Here is a 19,279-nt window from a genome sequence, read left to right on the forward strand (position 1 = left end):
ACCCCTTCTGCCTCGATCTGGAGGATATCACGGAGGTATTGCTCCAAAAAAAGGTCACTGACATGCACGGGTATACCTCTTCCCGTCAGTCATGGCTGTCGAGCTGGTCGTGTTTGACCATTTGTTTGTTGGAAGTAGCAACAGTAACTAAGTTTTCCTAATGTTGCTAAGATAATGTTCTTCATTAGTTATAATGAAACATTGTGTCAGTTTTTTTATTAAGAATATTGTATAATCTGTTACTTAAACAACATCCTCAAAATGATGCAGTTAAAATTATATAGTTTTGTTAACACCTCACATTGTGAATACGTTTTATATAAAGAAAATAATAATAATAAAAATCATACCATCATCTCCTTCCTCAATTATGCTCTTAAAACTTTTCCTAATGAGATAATCATAAGTCATAAAGTCATTAGTTATCATGAAACATTGTGTCGTGTTTTAAGAATATTGTATATTCTGTTACCTAAACAACATCCTCAAAATTATGTAGTTTAAATGTGATATCTTTTTTTACATTTAACATTACAGGAACATTATTTAAAGTGAAAAAAATAATAATAAAAATAAAAATATATAAATCCTTAAAACATTCTTCAAAGTATAAATCAAACATGTAAACAATGTTAGCTAAAGTTCTGGAAACGTTCCCTGCTAGCTGGGAAGATGATATTTAGAAAAGGAAGTAGAGATATCTGCAAGAGGTTTAAATAGGCTATATAAGACATTATTATAGAGTCAAAACTAACGGAAAAGGAAGAACATTTGATAGGGGGGGCGAAACTACTCTACTATGGCGAAGACTTATATCTTAATATTCATGAGATGAGCATCCGCCACTGGATCAACAGCTTAGCGCCAACTATTAATGAATATTCATAAGCTTAGACTTCGCCATTGGAAGATTACATGGAAACGCCTCCGCACTCATCAATTATTATAAAACCTTTGCTGTGTAACTCCGCTGGTAGGGATTTATAGTTCTGGCAGACCACGGATAAACCCAAATTAGTGCGCACAAGTCTCAGTTTTGGCAGCTAACAGCACACGCTCAAAAAGAAGAAGAAGAAGGAAAAAAAATGAAAAATAAAAAAACCGGATGCAAGGTGTAAGCTCTGCTTCGGCTGTTTCTGCATCTTAGCTCCATTCAGCTGTGTCAGATTTATTTCACATTGTTTTAATTTAATACGCGCATTATGGAGTATTGGAGGCAGTGCAGCTTGTGGCTGATCGATTGTAAAGTTTTGCCCCGGAATCATCGGGTCACAGCGGAGTCAGCGCAGGTTTTTGATTTGGCCCAAACTCTTCGGGATGGGGTGCTTCTGTGCCAGCTGCTGAACAATCTCAGACCCGACACCATTAACCTGAAAGAGATCAATCTCAGACCACAGATGTCACAGGTGAGCGCAAACAATAGACAGTCTGTCATTTTATTATGAATTACTGTAAAACTTTGTATTCTTATAATGTAACGTTACTGCAGTTGCGGAAACACTAACCTACTGACATGCAGTTAGCCTAATTTAGTCTTCAGTATATGAATATCTATTGCAATACATTTGTTTTACCTATATATTATATACAGCATATTTTGACATTTGTGTAAGTCATTTAAGGCTTCATAGTACAAGCCAGTGCCATAGTACTACAAGTGGCCCCAGTGGCTGAATACAGTTCTCTTCACAAAGGGCTCAGTGCTAGACATGCACAGCTCTCCTTGTATAGGGCATCATTCAGTCCGTCTGCAAAACTCTCACCAAACAGAGTAAACACAGAGCTAATGAAGCATCAGCTTTTAAATGTACATCGTGTTTTGGCAGGGACCCAAAATTTGTCCAGATGAATGTTCTGTCTGATTCGCGGCTGTGTGTAAGTAAGTGTTTAGGGCTGAGAAGTCTCAGGCAGTTTGCCCAGGGCCATACAACTCTTCCCAGATGCCCCTGTTTCACTCCAGTGACCTGATAACATCTGACAAATCCACCCTTCTAGATTGATGAGACATGGTCAGTCTCCATGAGACACAACGGAAAAGAGCAATTTTCAGCAACATCCCTTGTTGCGTTAGTTGGCATTCCTTTCACTTACCTGACTCATATCAATGGGTAATTTTAATAAGTGTGGTTTTTGTGCTTTGGAATTGGTTTATGTTCCTATAAATCCACAATTGTGAAATAATGATATTATTATTATTTAATTTATATTCAGTCATGACAGTAGACTTCTAGTAGAGGGAAAGTTAATTTTGTGTTATTTTCTTTTCAAAGTTGATCTGTTGTGCTCTTTGAATGTAAAAAAAACAATGCAGAATCAGAAATAGCGTTAATAGCACCTATTAGGCAATAGAGTCTGTTTGTAATTAGTTGGAAATCTCATTTCCTCATCTACTAAAGGGGAAAGCCTTAATGATTCCACTTATTCGACTCTCTCAAGGCCACGTTTCAACAGAAGATTCTCATGATATCCTTAAAAATGCTTTGTCCAGGAAACACATTTGCATTTTACATCTTGTTTTGTAATCTTTTACATAGTGTTTTCCCAAAAAATGTATCTGTACAAGTGGTGTGTAAAAACAAAACCTTTAAAAACGTTAACAGAAGCTGTTTTTTTTTTTTTGCTTTATCAGTTCCTCTGCTTGAAGAATATTCGCACATTCTTGTCTGCATGCTGCGAAGATTTTGGGATGAAGAAGAGTGAATTGTTTGATGCCTTCGATCTCTTTGATGTCCGTGATTTTGGAAAGGTAATGAAAAAAAAAAAAAAATCAAGAATCATTTATTGGTTGTTGCAGAAGGAGACAAGTAACTAATAGCAAATCATTTTTAAAATGTTTTAATATTTTTTTATAATTGTATACACCATAACAGTAATGTGCACCAAGGGCTATAATCATAATTAATTTCTAAATTTATAAATAAATAAACATTAATGATTCATATTTTTTATTTGTTAATATATTACTAAGTTATTTTAGTTTGAAATGGATTTTGAAATTATAAGAATTACTTGTGAAATAATGCTGACTGTTAATGAGACAAAAATACATTGTTTGCTGAATATGAATATGGGTCAGACAGTATTGATGGGGGGTTGTGTTTTGAGGGGGCTACTGAGAATCTAACCTAAAGTTCTGTAGTCTTAATTCTATTAAATTATGATTTGTATTTTATATTTAACCATGGCCTAAGAATCATATATTCACCTTCAATATAATATAAAAATTATTTTATGAATATTAGTCTCAATTACCCAAACAGTTCCCTATTCACATTTCCAATGCAATGAATATAACCTGTTTAATCTCCCTCAGAAAATGTAGCTGTCTCCTCTAGTATTCGCAGACACTTGTAAATGCCTGGCTGATGTGGTTGTGGTCTGAAGGTCACCTGTAATCAATAGCTCATTTATTTCCTCAACCTCTTCATCTACAACCTTGTCCTGAATGTTTGGACTGTCTTTGTCTGGCAGTGTAATATAATAATTCCCTGAGCCACAGGAGTGAACTCTTCCTGTAGCTTCCTCCTGGCATTTCTCTTCCTAGCAAGCCCAATGGCTGAATGTCTGGCCCCATGTGGGGTTAAACATAAAGCAAAGTGTCCTTTGTGCTGTTAGGGACTGCGCTGTTTTGACAGAGGGGCTCAGCCATTGTTTGTCTGTACTCATAGGACACATCTGCAGCCATGCAGAATCATTAGCACAGCCCTGTAGGGCTACTGAACTACTCTCCTGAAAGAACTGTAGAGCTGCTCAAACACTCCCACTGCACAGGTTTTTATTATAGAGGAGTGTCATTTGTTCAATATGAATCTGGATAACTTGGTGTTTCATACAGCCATGTGTAAAATCAAGTCAAAAACAGATTCAGTAGTTAATGTTGAAGTTGAGGACATTTTATTGTGGACCTTACAGGAGACCCCACAGATGCCAGGGCAGTTTCTTTGGTTTTATTTCTATTTATTGACACTACTTTTGAAAACTTGGGACAGTATGATGGAAAAAAAGTTGCATTAAATGCATTAAATTGGTCATATTAAAATATAGTTGTTGTTATTAGTAATAATAGGAATAACAAGAACAATAATAAACTTTATTTACTACTTTTAAAAGTTGCACCTTAAAACAACATTTTAAAATATGTTCAAATAGAAAACGGTTATTTGAAATAATAATAATATTTTGCATTATTAATGGTTTACTGTGTTTTCTGCCCAACACATGCAGCCTTGATGAACATAATTTTTTTTTTTCAAAAACATAAAAAAATCCGTCTTGCCTATACATACAGATAACTTACAAATGTTTGAGTTATTTTTACGTAAGTTTTAGATACTGCCGACTAACTATGCACCCAACACTGACCAAAACTGTGAAGCAGTTACACAACTGCAAGACGTATGAACATTACTTCACACAACAGTTTCAGTCTGCAGTTGTTGGTTTTTTTTTTTTTGCCCCATATAGAGGTCCCTCTGTGTTCACAAGGTTTAAGTTAATCCTTCTCAATAATCTTTGCCCGGCAGCAATCTACTAACATGAGTTTGTCTTGTAAGTATGCATGTTACATTCACATCCATTAAATCTGCTTTAAATGAAATTATGGAGTAATGATATGAAATACAGCTCGGATTTGGCACAGATTTGGAGTAATGTGCTCAGTTCACAATTAAGTAAAATAATCTTTATAAAACTGAAACGAAGTTGCATGCAAAAACAGATTCAGCAACCACACATAGCCTAATATTAGTATAATGAAGTATATTATACAAAATACAACTGTTTATTACAATAGTTATAATAAAAGTAGCTCAGTATTGAACCCTAGTATTTATTTTCATTATATTGATGTTGTTGTTGTTTTAATAAAAGCAATAACCTGCAAGAGTCTCTGCGCTGCAGTGATTTTACCATTCGTAAGAATGTTGTAGGTACTCCACTTTACATGGTGCCTTAAATCACTATATATGGCCTCTCATTGCTTATTTTTTTCTTAAAGTAGTTTCTTATGGAGTCACGCAGGTGTTAATTCATCTGAACTCTGCTCATGGTTGCTTGTGCTCTCATGAAGACCGCAAATTCGTTTGGAGGCTGTATTTTAACATTTTCTCACCTTTCATCTTCCTGTGCTGTTTCCTTAGAGACTCCACGACACATGCGGTCTTATGCACGTGTAGTTGTTTCAGTCACCTCGTTTGACAATAGAGAGATGGATTTTCTACATGCCTTCTAGGCATTCTATTATTATTAGGTTACTGGGGTAGTATATTGGCAACCATATCAGATCAATAGATGGTGTGAATTTTGTGTTCACCATCCTAAAGCAATAGTGATTTACTGAAGGGATTTATCATGAACTGCTTTATTCCCATTACATATGATCTGAATAAATAAATGTGGAATAAAAAACTATCACCGTATAGAGATATTTTTGATTGTTTGTTGTGTTTTTGTTTGTCTAATCAATATGCACATAGTGTATTTAATTGGTTGTTTGTGTACTTTTTTGACCGTATTATTTAACTGACATTTTTTGTCCCTGCAAATTTTCCAAATCCCTGCCAGGATATGAGTCAAGAGCTCACTTCGATTAAACAGTGCTGTGTTTTCAGCCTTCCTCTCGAGAACATGTTAAACCAAAGAAGCACAGGAAACCTTTAAAAAAAAAATTGTAAGGTGACAAGACGGGAGGGATGATAGATGGTGGTTGCATGTCCGGAACACTTGCAGTTCTTTATGGCTAAAATGTTAAATTAAAATAACTCTTGGTGTGGTGCATCACGTGATGCTTTTTAACAGTATTAAAGCAGTTAAATCCTTAAAATGTTCATTTTGGAAAGAACCAAGCGTGAACAATAGATAACAGCAATGTCAAGGTCAAGAGTTTGATTCTCAGGGATCCATGGGCTGATTAAATACACACCTTAAATGCAATGAAAGTCTCTTTGGATGAAAGCGTCTTTCAAATGCATACATGCAATGCAAATGAAAATAAATTCATTTGTAGGCACAATTTTTAATTGTTTCGAAGCTAATTTTAGGGATTTAAAGTTTAATTCCATCGAGTTGGTGACTTGATGTTTATATTGAGAGAACATAAAACTAAACTAAAGAAAGTCTTACCTACTACACATTCATACTTCATTTTGGAATTGGAATGAATGCACAGTCAGTCGAGATTCAGAATGAAAAGCTCTCCTCTCCTCTGCTGCGCTGCGCTGCAGACATCTTAGCTTTATACAGTATAGGTGACCTTTTTAAATGCTCTTGTACAGAACTTTAAAGATGTTATTCCTAAATGCAGGTTATATTACTAAAAAGGTAACCAATCTGATTTTATTCCTTCGTATACTGTGTGGAACAGATACTAGGGTATTGTATTAGCTAAATCTGTTACTCAGGGATTGAAGTTGTCTGTTAAAGAGTAAAAATGCTAAACATTTATGCAGTTTAGGATGCATAAAGTGAGAATGAAAGGAGATGACAACACCTCTTACCGGTGGCATGGATAAAAATAGCTTTTTAAAGGAAGCAGGGTTGGTTTTCAACAGGTGTTCTGAAGCACAATTCACAGACCCAGATGGCATGCTATCATCCAGATCTGTCTATTGTAAGTGTGTTTGTGTTGCATGCATTTGTGTTAACATATGTCAATCTGTACATGTCTATGTGTGTGTGTGCATGAGTGTAAATGTGAGAAAGCAAGCCCACGTTGCGCAAGCTTGGCATTGCAAGACCACTTCCTCTCCAGAGAGTCTGATGCCTCTCTTAATAACACCCCTTTCAAACGAAGACTATAACAGGAATTACTTCTACGTTTCAGCTGAAACAGTAGAATTAATATTCATTCTATTAGTTACTTAGAACTAGATTTATATAATTATTTAAGTTCTTAAGTAAAGTGCAGTTGCTGATATATATATATATATATGAATATATATATATATATATATATATATATATATATATATATATATATATATATATATATACATACATACATTCAAATTATATATATTTTTTTGAAAGTATATTTTAATGTATATATTAAAAACATTTAAAATACATTTGACCCCTATATATTTCAGTTAAATAAAATACACAGAAATACACATTCTTTTTGTGAAAAAAACTTGATTTGTTGTCTATAACGTGTGAGTGTGTAACACATTTGAATAAACTTCAGCAAACAACATAATTTACAATCCTCAAAAAATGCAATATAGATACATAAATATAAAAAAGTATTAAATCATTATAAGTTCTGATCTCTAGTAGGACATCCACATCTGTAATTGTATATAAATGTAGGCTACTGAAGACTGGAAAATAATTTTATTGCCACTGAAATACATTTATAATTTTTTTTCTTGTATATGAAGGTTGAAACTAAATATATATTTAATTTCAAAATTCTATTTCATTAAGCGTCACTGTTTAATGTTCACAAAATTTATCATACAGCATATTCCAAATATATTTTGGCCATATATATATATATATATATATATATATATATATATATATATATATATATATATAAACAATTTAAAATGTGATATACACTCTGAAGGTTGGCCTGAAATGATCAATGATATTGATAGATGTAAAAAATAATGTTGTGCATACAGTATGTCCAAATGTTGCTCAACTTAAAGGTCCCGTTTTTCGTGATCCCATGTTTTAAACTTTAGTTATTGTGTATGTAAATTATAATCCACATGCAAAACTATGTGCAGCACATTTTGCTTAGGAAAGCTTCCTCAATCTCAATCAGTTTAATGCCGGATTCGCACAAAGATTATTCTTGAAAGATGGACCAGTCTTGAGAAGGCGTTGTTTATGGACCACAACTGGTAAGTGTATTTTATTTTTTAAGTTGGTGCGTTAAACAGTTTCTGTAACTTATTACACAAAGGGCAACGCTGTTTAGCTTTGTTAACTAGATGTTAGGGCTGTGCAAAAAAATCTAATACATTTTCATGTGCATCTCGTCAGTAAAAACGCTCCTGTGATTATAAGTAATCTCTAGCACATGCTCCTGCCCACTTGCTTCTCAAAACTAGTCCAATCATGTTTCCAGGAGGGCAGCGTGCGCTCAGCTGCTGTCGAATCACAACCCAGGAACCGCTGGCCCAATCAGAACTCGTTACGTATTTCTGAAGAAGGGACTTTATAGATCAAGGTAGTCATCAGCCCGTTTTTATGACAGTGAAAACAGCGGTATACAGAGGTGAATTGTGTGAAAAATACTTTACACACGAAAACATCAAAGCTTCAAAAAAGCACAAATAACGGGACCTTTAAGGACAAAGCTGCATGTCTGGCATTTTTTCCAATAATTGATCTTTTTCTTTTCTTGTAGAGGATGTCCTGAATAATTTGTTTTCATGAGTACACAAAACTTATTAGTCTCAGAAGACCAGAGAAACATGCTGAAAAACACACTGTCTACAATTACTGTAGGTAGACCAAAAACTGAAACATTTCTAATTTGCAAACAAACCACCTGCTTTTTGTCTTTCCAGGTCATTGACACCCTATCAAATCTCTCTCATACATCTTTTGCACAGCAGAAAGCCATCAGGTTAGTTTGCATTTACAATGCAAAAAAAATAAAAATCAGTTGTACACATTAAAAATGATCTTATTCTCTGGTTCTGTACTGATTTCACAGGTCATTTCCCACGGAGGAAAGCACTGAAAATGAAGACATGTATATCCATTTGGCAGACCTTATTGAGTAAGTATGAAGCTCTCTTAACCTAATTGGGCAGTTGTTTAATTGGAAGCAATGAGTTTTCAAATGAAACTCGATTAACACTTGTGGTTTCAGTCACCCACGTATATGTTCATGTTTTGTTTCGGAAGAACAATTCATATTTTCAGTATTGTATGCGATCTATAACCTGCTTTAGGCGTTGTGTGGGAGGAATGTGAATGGCTAATTAATAGTAACTGTGAAAACAGGAAGTTACACAGGATTTTCTATAGAAATGGAGCCATGTGTAAAGCATGCGCACTGATCTATTGCAATGTTAAAAAAGTGTGACCGCTTTGACCAAAACTGTTGTGTAATCATGCGGTGTTCATAAGCAATTCTGAAGTCCTAATCTGAATGTGTTTGCGTGAACAGTGAGGAGCCGGAGGAAGATATTTATGACCCCGTGTACGGAGACGTAGAGGGAGGAGAGGTGTATGAGGATCTGATGAGGACAGAGGCTGCTGCGTCTCAAGCGGTACTCAAAATGACTCAATGCCACACACACACAAACTCTCCTAACGCATCAGCGTGTTAATTTCCTTTGCAAAACACCTACTCCTACTCCAACCAGAAATATGGTCGCTTTTTCATAAGTATCTTTATGAGTAAATTCACTGTAATCACGAAAAAGCACCAGAACAAAACAAAACAAAAAGCTTGTGACTTTCAAGCTATTTTTGGATGTCTGGCTGTGGACTGAATAAGTGTGTTGTGTTGACAGAAACAGGCCGAGGTGGACATCAGAAGCTGCTGTCTTTTAGAGATCAAACAGACAGAAGCCAAATACACCGAGACCCTGGAGACCATCGAGAAGGTGAGCTTCACATTCTCAGGATGGAGAATTTGATCACACCGCGCTTTACATCTTGTGATAAAAGGGAGAGCTGCTCTGCTGCTGCCACACAGTGTAGGATATAACTTTCCTACATTGAGCTAAAATACATTTTATTTCCATCTTAACAGTACTTTATGATTCCACTGATAAAATTCATCTCAGCACCAGAAATTGACAAGATTTTCATCAATATACCAGTGAGTGACATTGACCAGAATGTTTCTAAATAATAGTAATAAAAAGTCTAACATTTCCAATGTTATATTTTATATTATATTAAATATATATATATATTTGTGCTTTTCAGGACCTGGTTAAAATTCACAAAAGCCTGTTGGCTGAGATTCAAGACTCTGTTCAGAATAGAAATGCAGAAAACCTCCACCAAATCTTCATTATTTACAAAGACAGGTACTGTACAAAATCAGCACATTCAGGCACATAGCTATCTCCATTTAATTTTCCTGTAAAAACATCTAAACATTACACACACACACACACAGCCACACACACACACACACACACACTGTACATAATATGTTTGCACACAATTATGTTTATTTTTCTTACCACACTTGTGTCAAGTATAAACCTCACAAAATTTTGTTTGGACACAATGGTAATCAAATGATCCAAAATGTATTTTTTTTTATTGATTGATTGATTGTTTTATTATTATTATTATTATTATTATTATTGTTTTTAAGTTTTATGTGAATATTATGTTTTATATTGAAGAAAAACAAATTAATCATGCATGGGCTGACAGATTTTTGTTTATAATAAAATTTTGTGGAAATCTGCAGAGCTTTCAATGAATTTGTGCAGGCCTAGTTAATATTTAATATTTCTAGAATCACATTACTAAGCACTGCTGATGTGTGTGGTTTTTTTGCTAACATTTGCCCTGTCTGCTTTAGGCTTCTGCTTTATGGAAAATACTGCGGTCATGTAGAATCAGCCATTTCTGTCTTAGACTTCATCTGTAAGGAAAAAGAAGGCGTTCGCCTGAAACTAGAGGTTCAAAACACTGTTTCACTTTCTGTCATATTTGTATTTCATTTTCATTTCATAATCATAATATTTATAATGTGCTTTTCCCTTACTCAAAGAGCTAAAATGTAATTTCCTTTTGAGGTTTTGTAGAGCCTTCTGTTTCCCAGATTCAGTTTATTTTGTGTTGCAGGAATGTTCGAAGAGAGCCAACAATGGGAAATTCACTTTGAGAGATTTACTTGTGGTTCCCATGCAGCGAGTGCTGAAATATCCACTACTGCTTCAGGTACAGTAGCAGACACGCTATTACATTGTATATTTCCTCTTTTAACACTTTGAACAAAGCATTTCACATTTTTGATGAGCTTGAAATGACCATGCTTTATTGTCTTGCTGATACGTACCACATGGGGGAGCCATCTGGCTAGTTTTCTCTTCTTTTCTGACAATGACTCCACATGGACTTAGAGAATTTGGCATCACTGCCTTAGGAAAGTTATACTTTTCTGTTTTGTTCAGAGAACAAAATTCAGATCAAGTACAGTTTGTTTAAATCAATACAAGGGGTCATTATATTAAAGTCAAAATGAAACTGTAGTCACATCCCGTTTTACATCCACAATTTGATCCATTTCTGAGCATTACATGATATACAAATAAATGAGTTTAAGGAAATATATATATATATGTATATATATATATGTATATATATATATACATATATATATATATATATATATATATATATATATACATATATATATATATATATATATATATATATATATATATATTACAGATTTAAGAGTTAAAGATTAGATTATGAAGACAAATTAATTTTGAAGATGAATTGTGCATAGTGGCTTAGAATAAATAAGACCAATTTTGATTTCTAATTGACTTTAACTGAATAACCTTTTTGCAATGTTGTGCAAACTGGCAGATGATAAGTAACTTACTTTATAAGGTGTTAATATTCTTGAATAGTAATATTCTGAAATCTGGCTGGATAGGGTCGATTCTGAAGCCATCTGGTAAAATTTGAAGTCAGTCTGTCAGACCCTCTAGCAGCACTAGTAGCGTACATTTTAACCATATTGAACAGAATGGTCTAGAATAAAATATATGAACTTACTAAGATCAATGTACCTAGTGGATTTGACATCCAACTAGATTTAGAACATGAAGTGAGTCTTGGCATATTGAACTATTTTAAAGGGATAGTTCACCCAAAATCTTAATAATTTACACGCCATTATATCATACCAAACCTGTATGGCTTGATTTTTTTTTTTCTGTGAAATACAAAATATATATATTTTTTTACAGTGAAATTCCTCACCCAAGGGCCAATGGTGTTACAAAATAATTTAATTTTTAAATATATCTGCTCATAACCTTTTAACTACTTTTTCCGAAAATGACCACCAGAGGTGCTATGACCAACTCAACCTCACTAACAGTGTCAAGAAAGGAACCATTGCAAAAAGTTGTCATGCAAACAAACTAGACTGAATAACTTAATTGTAAAATATATATATATATATATATATATATATATATATATATATATATATATATATATATATATATATATATATATATATATATATATATATTTTAAAAAGATTACCATTAATTACAAGCTTAAATAGCAAGTGATGATTTTACTGTTAAAGTTATTTTTATTAAGTTAACTGTAGGTATTGTATACCTGTGTAATCACAGTTACTGCACTAGCTCATGCTAAAGTTTTGTAGGTGTGAGGTCCTTCACCACAGGAAAGAGAAGACTTGAGAACAGAAGTGAGTGGATAAGTGTTAGAGATGTGTCACCACACACCTGCCTGCTTGACACACACACACACACACACACACACACACTGTTCTCAAACACATTGTGCCCACTTCCTCAGGAACGACTCAAACATACTTATCAATATATTTTTGTAGCATTGCAGCGCATCTGATTTATTTATTTATTGCATATTTGCAATTGTTTATAGCCTTAAGCCCCCCAAACACACACAATCTAATTTTTACGAGCCCAGTAATCATTTTAGTTGTACAATTTTAGTAAATTTAAAGATGAATCATTCTGTTGGGTTTTTGTCATTATTTATATAGTTTTTATTAATTTTTAAATGGAAGTTTAGGTTATTTTATAACATCAAGTTAAATTATATGAGAAATGAGAAATGTTGAAATAAAGAATTTTTTTATTTCCTTAAAGTTCATTTCATAATGTTAATTATATTTCAAGCAACTTTTTTTGTTAAATACAGTCTGAGGCTTATTTTGTTTTCAGTCCTCTCTTCATCTTGCATTTCTTGATTTCTTGCCTTTGTGCTGATAGTCATTGCTACTGTATGGCAACTAAATAAATGATTCAGATTTCATAACTTGCAAAATGACAGTACAGATAAAAAAAATAATTGTCTTACAAAGCTCATGGTGTCTGCAGAGGTTCAGATTACCCTTAGCAGTGAGTTTTTTAGATGGAAATAAAGATGAATGCATGAAAAGGGCAGGATTTACTGGTAGGTATACAGGGATGAACACTGAAATCTCATTCATCTGTAAGGTAGGTAATTGGTTCTCCATAAGCTCCAGCTTCATGTTTTGCCTCCAATAGGTATGTACACACACCAGAATCTAGGTGCACACACTCATTCCCAGACACACATGCTTGAGTTTCCATCAAAGTCACAGCAGTGGTCTGGGTCAGAATGTAAATCTGGAAAGAGTGCTGAACTTTCTAATCACCTTGTTTACTCGCTGCGATTGGGCTGTTTGTCTCTCTCCGGCAGCATTCGATTGCACTCTGAAAACAAATGCATGTTTCTGATGAGTTGCACAGATTTCACACTTGGAACAACCTCATTTCTCCTCCAGTGCGATTGTGTGCTCGCGGGGCTGTTTGTGCACGAATCCAAAGGGCAGATTTGTTTATCAAGTAAATGAGTTATGTTATAGCGATTTACCTAAAGTGATGGAACAAATTAATGAAATGTGTGATGATACAGATTTTCCCCCATGTCATCTGTGTAGGGCTGTACTTTTGTTTAAATATTCATTCAGTTTTCTAATAAGAAATAATAAAATACTATGCCAAACTACTTCTTTCTTTTCAAGAATATCAGTTTTGATGTGGATTTTTTTTTTATTCTTCTTTTTGATATCCGGACAGTGTCATCATATCTTCATTAATTCTCTAAAATGAATTTCAAATTTGAAAACATACTCATCTTACAAGAGGTGTATTCAAGTCATTTTTTTCTCATTTATTATATAGGAATTGGTGAAGTATACTAGTGACAACAAAGAAAAGAGCAACCTACGATTAGCCCTTGATGCCATGAGAGTAAGTATACATTTCTTATGGAATCAACAGCAAAATCTTTCAGAAAGTATAGATTCATAATGATTTTTAGACATTATGAAATGCTTAAAGAACACATAAAATGTGTTTATTCTCTGTTTGATCTATTTTCTGCTGAACCTGAGTGTTTGGCAGAGCTTTTCCCTTTAAAAGTAGCCAATAGGCTTTCATTTTTTACGCAAACATGAACCACGAATGGCTACTAGGAAGTACTGTGCAGTTTCGTCAATGTAGGGATGGTGGCTTCAACCCTAACACACAGACTGAAATCAACAAAACTCTAATTTTAAGATGTCACGTTCATTACCAGCCTTGATTTCTCTTTAGCATGTGACATCAGTATAAGATCATCCCTGCGTACCCTTAGTAATGGTTTCTTTAATATCGATGAGATTATGGGGTTCTAGTATGTGAAGTGATGTCAACGGCTCATTTCAATCTCACTGGCAGAGTAGGTGGAAAGCAGATTAATGGCTATGTGAGACGCTGTAATGGAACAGAGGCCTGCGATGATTTAATTAGTTTGAATGATCATCTGAGTGTTGATTGGTTTAGCCAGATGGGAGCTGTGAGAGTTGCTCAGACAGACTGAACTCATCTACCTGTCTGCCTGTAAAACGGTGTGTTTAATTTAGACTCATAAGTGAGCGTTTGAGCAGAGGCTGCCTTTTAAAATGGAAATCAGCCGAGATCCACGTCTTCCCAGTGGGGTTCTCTGAAAGGCCTCTTTCAGTATTTGGAGATGTTTGTACTCGTTTGATGAAATGAAATCATTTTCTGTGGAGATATATATATATATATATATATATATATATATATATATATATATATATATATATATTTATATTTATATATGTGTGTGTTTGTGTGTGTAATATATTTCACTAGGGTATATACGTTACTTTTTATTTGACCTTTTTTTCTAAATATATATTGATCAATTTAATGCTTGCAGTGAAGACACATTTAATTGATTAAAAAATGTCAATAAAGACATTTGTAATGTTAAGAATCCTGTTTAATCCACGTTAGAATGATTTTTGAAGGCTCATGTGACAATGAAAACTAGAGTTACGGCTGCTAAAAAAGTATTTTCGTGTTGATTTTTTCCCTCCCATAAATTATTATATATACATGACACGTTCATTAATCTAGGTGCATTAATCTTCCTTCATTAAACAGGACTTAGCCCAGTATGTAAATGAGGTGAAAAGAGACGTTGAAACTCTGAGGGAGATTGATCAGTATCAGAGATCCATTGAGAATTTGGTAAGTAGTACACAATAAACATGACCTCTGCTTTTAAAAGCACGGTTTACTCATGTCGTCATTGTTTTCCTGTCCGTCCATGAATGTCCCTTTACAGAACCAGTCCTTACTTTCTTATGGAAGACCGAAGGGTGATGGTGAAGTCCGTTTGGTATCAAATATGGACAAGCGCAGACAGGACAGGTGAGACTTAAGGCAAAAACCTTTACTGCAATCCACCCTTGTTTTTACTTTCATGTCATGACGCGTCTATGTCGCAGACATATTTTTTTGTTCGATGTTGCTGTAATCGTCTGCAAGAGGCGCGGGGACAACTATGAGATGAAGGACGTAATCGACCTCAACCATTTCAAGATCACCGATAACCCCACTACTGATAAGGACTGCAGAAAGGTCAGTGAGAAAGTAACAGGAATGTATTAGTCTCAGAATACTGCACCCAAACATCAAACAGTGATATTTTTCTCATGATCCCAGTATCTTCTATTCATCATATTGTTCCATTCTGACTGCTTTTATAGAGGTCGGACTAGCACAAATCAAATGTTCTTTAGAATAGAAATCACTCCGGTACTTACCTTCTCCACAGATGGCTCCAGTAACTCTCCTTTAGATCTCCTTTGAACTTTTAGAGTGTCATAGAATAAAGTCTTTGCAGTTTTTTTTTTGCTCTGTAAAAATGTTTATGTCCTCCAGGATACTGTAGGATATTCCAGTAATATCCAAACCATTTTAAGGACAGTGTGACTTACCAAAGTGCAATTTTATGCAAATTAGTTGTGCTGTTGTAAGCTCTTTGAAAGTGCTTAAGCGCTGCTCTGCAAGTACATATTTTACAGATAACAGAGATGAAGAACACTGAAGAATACTGAACTATTCAAAACAATGTCACTATTCAGTTTATTATTCCAATAAATCTTCCTAATGTTCCTTAATTCAAATATTACTTAAAATTGATATTTAATATTTTTCTCATGTTCTAATATATATTTCTAATATACTGTATTTTAAATATAATAAATAATAATGTAAAACAATAAATAATATGATATTTTATACTTTCATTGGGTCATTAAACCATGTATTACTATAGCTTTGGAAGGCTTTTGTCTTTTGACCATATTCATGTTATTACTTATTTACTTGTAATGCAGACATTCCCAATCTTTTTGTCATGCAAACTTTTCACCTAATATATTTACTGTACATGAAGTACCCCTGATATTTTAATAATTAAGAATTGCATTTGCATGTTCATGGTTCTCTGACATTGGTTAATGGTCACATGATGGCATACATGTAAACATAAAATATTGAATCTTTTTCTAGTAAGTGTTTTATTTTGCTTGTTATTTTTAAATGATTTATTTTAATTTTACATTTTCAGGATTTAATTAATTGTTCGCAAAACCCCCTGCAGTTTCTTTACGAACCTCAGATTGGAAACCTAGGTGTAATATAATGTTTAATAGTCTTCATGTTGTTAATAACCATGAATTGAAGATATTTTCTTACTCTTTGTATTATATTTTTCGGACTATAAGTCGCACCTGAGTATAAGTCACATCAGTCCAAAATACGTTATGACGAGGAAAAAAACAAATTTCTTTTGTTTCTTTGGTTCTAAATAAATGCGACTTAGGCTACGTTCACACTGCAGGCTGAAACAACCAAATTCGATTTTTTTGCAGCTATGCGACCTGTATCTGATCTTCTCATGACAGTCTGAACAACACAGATCCGATCTTTTCAGATGTGACCCAGACCACTTGGGTATGTAGTCCTGAATCCGATACGTATCCGATCTTTTGAAATGCGACCTCCGTCTGAACGGCCAGGTCACATGTATCCGGCCCGAACGTCATTGATACGTTACAAACGTCATAATTCTGCTTTGTAGTAGGCAGGAACGAGAAGAGCCACTCACATCAGTGTCCCACCACTCCTGGCTGCGACTTCTCACCCACACGTTTCTTTGTACCGACGTTGCTAACACTGCTCCACAAAACGCCATGGCCAAAAACCTTGCTCTCTTCCTTCTTTTTAATTTTCTTCTTAAAACGAAAAGATTGTAATTGTGCTGGCTCCGTTGGGAAAATAACATTAAAATTGCAAAAAGAGCTCCGCTGTTGACTACACTGTTGTTGACATCCGTGTTTAACGTTAGCTACTTCCGCAAACAACGAGTGACGTCGTTCACCGTTGAGTACTCTTCTGTGCATGTGGGTCACTTCTGGGTCATTTCACGTTCACACAAGAGATCACAAAACGTCACATTTAATTGGAAATGTGAACAGCCTTGCAAAAAAATCAAATTGAGCATTAAGCCCTGCAGTGTGAACGTAGCCTTAAAGTCCAGTATAGTCTGTGTGTGTGTGTGTGTGTGTGAATAAGCTGTGAGTCAACATAGTAGTCCTTCATCATTCAACAGCCAGAGATTATTAACAGCCAGGTCTTAAAAAAAAAAAAAAAAAGTCAGTCTGTCCCTTAGTCTGTAATGGTGAGTGTAACTAAGATCATGCTGGAGAGACCATCACAGACTGTGGCAGACAGATTTTACTGTTCTGTATGAGGGTTGATGGATGGTGACAGATTGCTGCAGCATGTCAAGTCAAATTCTGCATGCTGAACCAGCCGCTGTGGAAAGAAGAGAAACAGTCTAAAGTCTGTGTTCATTGTGCAGTGTATTCCAAGTCATGGAATCAGAAGTGACCACAGTAAGCATACAGTGTATAGTGGTTGTAGAACTGGTGACTTAATTCGCTGTGTTTTTCAGTTTGTAAAGGTGGGCAACTCAACCTCAGGTTACCTTTGGTTTCTGATGTTCTTTTTGGGCTTGGCAGAAGGGATTTAGATGCAAAAATAATGCGGAAATGTCTTTAAACTTTTGATATTTTTTTCTCTTTTATGCCTTTCACCAAAAGGAAGGTTTCTTCTGAACAGATGGTCTGGTGAAATCTGTCTCAAGGAGACCTTGGCCAGGCACAGCCCCGCTGGCTTTTTTTGTTTGAAGTGCCTTTCTGCCCTTCCTCAGGACCCATACACACACTTAATACACTGATAGATCTTACTCCTTCACGTCTTTGACAAGACCTGTACACAGCTGCAAACTGTCTCCAAAACACATGCACAACAGACTTTGACGCATTAAAAATCTGTAAGAATATAGTGAAACTTTATAACAACCATCATTACAAAACTTTTACAAACATATCGTCACAGTATACTGTATAATGCTCAAAACTATAATTCTGGAGGAAAGAAAAGCTTGCAATAGTAATACTGATGACACAATCCGTGGTTTGATTGTTGGTTATACTGCAGACTTTATTTCACTTTATTTACTTTATTTCAATTACGCAAAACAATGTTTAATAGTTTTAGCTTTAGTTAACAATAACAGACGGGACTGGATAGCGACTAGGGTGAGATGCTGTTAAATAGCCTTCAGTAGTGTGCATAAATGCAATACCTCACAAACTTACACATGAGCACACACATTTTTGCATACACACTGAATGGTAATAGTGATAAATATGTCCACTCCTCCAAGGTTGCCGCTGGCTGTCTATTGCTTTGTAAAATAAAAGGAGCCCCCTTCTCCCTTACCTACAGTACCAACCCTCACTGCTATCACCCATCAAAGCTTTAAACTGATTTTTTTTTTTCATTTTTTTTCTTTTAAAGTAAGATCTTTACATTTACTTCTAATTAGTGTTTCTAAGCAGTTATTTCACTATTTGTCTTGTCCTCTGGCAGTGGTGCTATGGGTTCTACCTCACTCACCAGCAGGGGCAGAGTGGATTCGAGTTCCTGTTCAAGACAAAAGATTTGAAGAAGAAATGGCTGGACCAGTTTGAAATGGCCATGTGAGTTTGAAACCCCAAATCACAGTTTTGTCGCCACCCTCATGCCGTCCCTTATGAATGACTTTCTTTGTTCAGTGGAATTGAAAAGGAGAAATTTTGTTAAGCTCTTTTCTGTGAAAAACGAAGAGAGAGGAAATGTTTGCACACATCGTCTTATATTCCATAAGG

General features: G+C 34.8%; 1 protein-coding gene across 3 annotated transcripts in view; it reads left to right on the plus strand.

The window, feature by feature from the left end:
* The first annotated feature begins 802 nt into the window (after positions 1-802).
* Positions 803-19,279, plus strand: part of LOC128027129 (guanine nucleotide exchange factor VAV3) — a 46,461-nt gene continuing 27,984 nt past the window's right edge. Inside the window, exons 1-15 of one of the 3 annotated variants that reach the window (XM_052614445.1) lie at positions 803-1,406; positions 2,630-2,746; positions 8,526-8,584; positions 8,675-8,740; positions 9,134-9,236; positions 9,483-9,575; positions 9,725-9,793; positions 9,904-10,007; positions 10,517-10,616; positions 10,783-10,878; positions 13,887-13,955; positions 15,156-15,242; positions 15,340-15,425; positions 15,503-15,635; positions 19,002-19,111. In XM_052614445.1, the coding sequence (XP_052470405.1) occupies positions 1,203-1,406; positions 2,630-2,746; positions 8,526-8,584; positions 8,675-8,740; positions 9,134-9,236; positions 9,483-9,575; positions 9,725-9,793; positions 9,904-10,007; positions 10,517-10,616; positions 10,783-10,878; positions 13,887-13,955; positions 15,156-15,242; positions 15,340-15,425; positions 15,503-15,635; positions 19,002-19,111 (1,496 nt within the window). In that variant the 5' untranslated portion in view covers positions 803-1,202. The remainder of the gene's footprint in view (positions 1,407-2,629; positions 2,747-8,525; positions 8,585-8,674; positions 8,741-9,133; positions 9,237-9,482; positions 9,576-9,724; positions 9,794-9,903; positions 10,008-10,516; positions 10,617-10,782; positions 10,879-13,886; positions 13,956-15,155; positions 15,243-15,339; positions 15,426-15,502; positions 15,636-19,001; positions 19,112-19,279) is intronic. The other 2 variants (XM_052614441.1, XM_052614436.1) reach the window with 2 other exon arrangements.

This window comes from Carassius gibelio, chromosome A2 (assembly GCF_023724105.1).
Source record: "Carassius gibelio isolate Cgi1373 ecotype wild population from Czech Republic chromosome A2, carGib1.2-hapl.c, whole genome shotgun sequence".
Taxonomy (NCBI): domain Eukaryota; kingdom Metazoa; phylum Chordata; class Actinopteri; order Cypriniformes; family Cyprinidae; genus Carassius; species Carassius gibelio.